Source organism: Montipora foliosa, chromosome 1 (assembly GCF_036669935.1).
Source record: "Montipora foliosa isolate CH-2021 chromosome 1, ASM3666993v2, whole genome shotgun sequence".
Lineage (NCBI taxonomy): Eukaryota > Metazoa > Cnidaria > Anthozoa > Scleractinia > Acroporidae > Montipora > Montipora foliosa.
In genome coordinates, this window is record NC_090869.1 from 38,564,245 (window position 1) to 38,569,244 (window position 5,000).

General features: G+C 41.4%; 1 protein-coding gene across 1 annotated transcript in view; it reads right to left on the bottom strand.

The window, feature by feature from the left end:
* LOC137997859 (xaa-Pro aminopeptidase 1-like) overlaps positions 1–1,379 on the bottom strand; it is a 51,322-nt gene extending 49,943 nt beyond the window's left edge. Inside the window, exons 1-2 of the mRNA XM_068844163.1 lie at positions 1,239–1,379; positions 1,022–1,077 (exon numbers count right to left, since the gene is read on the bottom strand). Coding sequence (XP_068700264.1) covers positions 1,022–1,077; positions 1,239–1,263 — 81 coding nt within the window. The 5' untranslated portion in view covers positions 1,264–1,379. The remainder of the gene's footprint in view (positions 1–1,021; positions 1,078–1,238) is intronic.
* Between the last annotated feature and the right edge of the window lie 3,621 nt (positions 1,380–5,000).

Here is a 5,000-nt window from a genome sequence, read left to right on the forward strand (position 1 = left end):
ACGGTCTATAACTTCAAAACATTCCGCAGAGCAGGAGTTACGGCATGCCGTAACTCCTGCTCTGCGGAATGTTTTGACCATGCCGTAACTCCTGCTCTGCGGAATGTTCTGAAGTTATATCTCTCGTGACGCGAGCTTGGGCTGCCTATGATTGTATTAAAACGAATATGCTTGTTGCCTCGATGCACAGAAATCGATTTTCTTCTGTACCGTATTCTAAAACAAGGTGCTGCGCAGTTGATCGGTTTAAAAGTCTAAATACACTGCCTGATCGATTAAGGCAGCGTTTACACGAAAGAGGTTTCATTTGTAACCGCATCGTTTTCGATGCCGTTACACCTTCAGTTTACACGACACCAATCGAGATTGTTACCGAAACAGTGTCGATTTGAAACCGCCGCCAAAAGTGGGGCGTTTTCAAAACGATGCGGTTTCATCTGTCGTGTAAACAGCGAAACTGCATCGATTTGAATACGGTTACTATTTTGGTGCGAAATTTGTATTGTTCAATTTAGCACGTAGTGCAGCGCCCGCTTACAACATGACGACTTTGATTTTCTGGCGAAAACGGTTCCGTGAAAACACTTCCAAACCGCATCGATTCTGATGCGGTTTCGGCGTCATGAAACCGTGTCGATGTGAGACCGCGTTCGTGTAAACGCTGCCTAAAAGAAAACAACATTTGCTAAAAAAGCTCCAATTTTCAGGGATCTTTTCTTTCAAGCATGCCGAGTTCGCTCATCCATGAACGCCGCACCGCTTTTTGATGAACATTGTTAAAGGCCAAGAAGAAATGATACCAAAAGAGCTTTAATAGTTGAAAACCTCTCCGCTTAAGAAAAGCAACAGAGTTCCTCGTCTTTCAGCCTTCAGCCTCCGTATTGAATCAATTTTAAGGACATTTTCCTGCACGGAAGCAGCTTGTCAGTTATGAAATGATCGATAACAATGACCGGAAGGCTTTTGTCGCGTTTTAGCCGTCGAAGATCAATCTACACAGAGCACGTATCAACTGACTTACCTCGTCCCTACGGATCCTGGCCCCTTGCAGTACATCAACAAGGTAGGACATTAGAACTAAACGCAAAGGAAACATAGTGAAATGCATCAAAACTATATGCCTTTGAATTTATAGATATAATAACAAATCGGTAAGGAGTTCTAAAGGATACGCGATCATCGCTTTGCATTGACAGAGCATCGTTTACAGGACAGGCCTTCCTTAAATTAAGTTTTACCTAAGGACAGGAAAAGGAGGTCCATGCCTGAGAAAAGGAGCCACTAGGCCACACAACAAACAAACTTGATATGGTAGTCTTGCAGAAGCGCTTGCGAACTCAAGTGATTGTTTACACAAGAGAAACCACACCCAACCTTGACGAGTGTTAACTGTCACGCAATAAAAAACATAAAATCCGAAACAGTTCAAAGAAAGAAGCCAAGAAGGTGAAATGTTATAAAAAAAAATACACAAATAACTCCTCCAAGTCTCAAGTATATTTATTCACCGAAACATGTTACTCACTTTTAGGCCCGGGTTAAACGCCGTACTTCACATGAGCCGAACTCAATTACACTTTAGGTCGACCCAAACTAGTTAAGTTCGCCTGTCGAGTCAAACGTCGAACTTAATTCAGCCGAACTTTAACCGACCACGAAAATAAATAGCAAAACCGAGATCGAGACTGTCTCATACATCAACATGATTATGCATTTGGTTCGGCTCATGTGAAGATCGGCGTTTGACCCAAAGGCGATCTTCAGCCGTTATTCCCGCCTGGAGTGGCCGTGAAGAACGCCTCAGCCGATCCAAATAAACCAGTCGAACTTAATTGGGTCAAACTCCGTACTTCACACGAACTTAATTCATGTAAATTAGTTGAATTGAGTTCGGCTCCTGTGAAGTACGGCGTTTAACCCGGGCCTTACGGAGCTTTGTATGGAGACGTCATGTTGGTGTTCCTCGGTTTGGTGTTCCTTGTGTGTCACGAAGAAAAAGGGTAGTTTTTCCAGCTTTTTTTTCCCAAAAAAAGGTAGAAAATTGTGCTTTGTCATTAATGTGTTGAATCATAACCTGATTTTAGCCAACTAGGCCTACAACCTCGTCGGCTAAGTATTAGATGATATTCCGCGCGATTTCGCAGGATGATGGTTAAATATATATCACAACATGTGATAAATACATTACTTTACATAACGTATTTATTGCAACTTGCAATATATGCCTATCACAATTCAGTCCGTGATATACATTAGGCAAGAAGACTGGATACTATTAAAAGCTATTTACTGGGTTGCCGTATGGCAATCCCAGTCGCAAAAAGGGTGGAATTTGTTGGGTGTTTTTCTATTTTTTTTTTTTTTCCGTGTCGGTAAAAGTCTTGCCTGTCACTCCCCTGCTAAGTGGTATCTTTGTGCATAGAGCCTTCTGCTCGTATTTTCTTAGGATAGAGAGGGTAGTGGAAATGCGTAGATTTCTCTGGTGGACACAGTAGAATGACAAACTTAACCGGCAATGGCGTCGAAAGTCATGTAACGCGAATGGCGTTTTAGTGGATCTTTAAACAAAATATACCCTTATGAAGCTCAATACTGGCAAGTCAATTGGATACTGTTGTCATCTATTTTGTGCTTCATTATTCAAGGAAAAGGTTCTTCATGGAAACGGTTTGATCCTGAAATTTAGTTTGTTGCAATATTGCGCATATTTGACACGACTGAGTTTCTTCTCTGCACGCACGTAATGAAACAGAAGGGGTTTTTGCCTCTAATAGCAAATATGTTGTTTGCGTCAAAAAATTGTTCGCTGGAAAAGGTGGCCTTTATGAATTCATCATGTTTTATGATATGCGAGCTTAACTGGATAGTTTTTATGTTATTCAAGGAAAAGGTTGTTCAAGAAACCTGAAGTACATGGTAATTTGACACGATTGAGTTTCTTGTCTTCACGCACGCAATGAGATAGGAAGAGGTTTTCGCCTCTAAGAGCAAATATGTTGTTTGTTTCAATAAATTTTTCGCTGGAAAAGGATTCTGTGGTATTTTCTGCCTTTGTGAATTATAATATCATGTTGTGTATTGAATTTTCGAACTTAAGGTTGAAAGGTGCTATGGGAGAATTTTTTTAGTATTGCTCTGTAAGCAGGAAGGGTTCACAGGCCTGTTGGAAGCGTGCTTGAGTTTCAACAAAATGGGCCCCAAAATCAGGGAAAAATTGTGACGTCGATGAATAATAAAGTATCTGCTATTTCCAAAATGATGGAATTACCTGGTGATAAATAACGTCGTACGCATCTTGGAGAGTAAATTTTGACTTTGCATAAACAAATGGTCATTACCTCAAAGGTTGGCCGACTGTGATCTTTGTTTTGACTTCGCTCATTTTATCGTCAAACTTTGTAACACTTGACAGAAAAAAGAAACCTACAAAAACCCAGTATCTTGCCATCATTTGACACAGATGCTTCACTGTTTGGCGAGTAAACATACCGCGGTAACTTAATCACGGCGCCCGCTGAATTCTGGCCATGTCACTTTCGATTTTGCGATTTATTTGAACGCAGCAAAAATCTCCCAAAATGTTTGTCGCTGATCGTAACTTTTTATATTCTATATTCACGGTTCAAAATTAATGTTGTTTTCATGTCGTAAATATTTTATTCTCGATCGACTATCCCGGAAACTTCCTTCTGCTCTCTTTTATTTGTTATTCTTCAGAGACTGGAATGCTGTAGTTGAATACCACACAGTGCCTTCTCATTTTCTGTAACACGTACCACAGGCAACCCAGTGTATGCTTCACGGAAGCATCTCGTTTTAGAATGATTATAGCGGATTAGTTAGCCATCAATTTTAACAGACACTTAGTAAATATTTATCGCTTCATCTTTCAACTTCAGGTAACGTTGCTGTTGAGATTGCACGTGATGATGACAGTAGCGATGGCTTATCTCTCTGAGCTATCGCCAAACTCAGGTTCTATGAAAGGGACAGACGATTGCCAGTGTACAAGTGGGGCATGACAAAAGGAATATCCACAGATGAAGCAGCTAAAATTCTTCTGCAGCAGTGTGCAGACCGCACGTATATTTCCACGCAAATTCCAACAAACATTTCTAAAAATACCGTTTTTGTGGTAGACACCTCAAATCTCTTGGATGTTACAGATGTCAAGTGCGATGACCTGGGTGCCTGGCAATGCACGGGTGCCCCAACGTTTTACTACTCGACAGACCAATATGGCAACTTTCATAAGCACGAAGACCCTGAAGATTGTCCTGCTAAGCAAGTGCTGTACATCATACAGCGTCAGTATTTCACTAACAAAAGCTTACTGTGACCTTCGCTGCGAAAGTTGCTGATAAGTGCAAGACTGGCAGCGTCTACAATGCCTCAAGCCCTGATCATAGTGCAGTACATATTTGGGGATGGCGAGCAGGTCGTTAAAGTGAAAAGCCACGGAAACAGTAAAGGGAGCAATGAAGAGCACCCGGGATTCTCTGAAAGACAAATTGAAAAGAATTACCTCCCAGACAAGTTGTTCATGCCATTGTATACGAGAAAGGGGGAATCATGAAGATTGAATCGGCGGGCGATATTCCGAGAAACAGGTTTATAACCTAAACAGAGAAGTGAAGCGTCAGAATGCTGATTCACCCATAAAAATTGGGGATCCTCAGCTTTCATGTCTTAGTGAAAGCAAAAGAAGAACAACAAGGGCGGAAGGAAGACATGATCAGAGAAATGCCATTGTTTCCAGAGCCAATCGTCTTTCTCGCTACGAAACAACAGCTGATTGATATCGAACGATTTTGCTCAAACCCTGAGAAGTTCTGTATCCTCGGAGTCGAATTTTCTGATTGCTGATTTTTATTACACGTTCACCACTTATCGCAATCTAATGCTGATCACGGAAAAAGGGCACCATCCAGTCTTTATAGGCCCAGGAATCCTTCATAACCAGAAGCCTCTGTCATCTTACAAGATCCCACTTCCTCTTA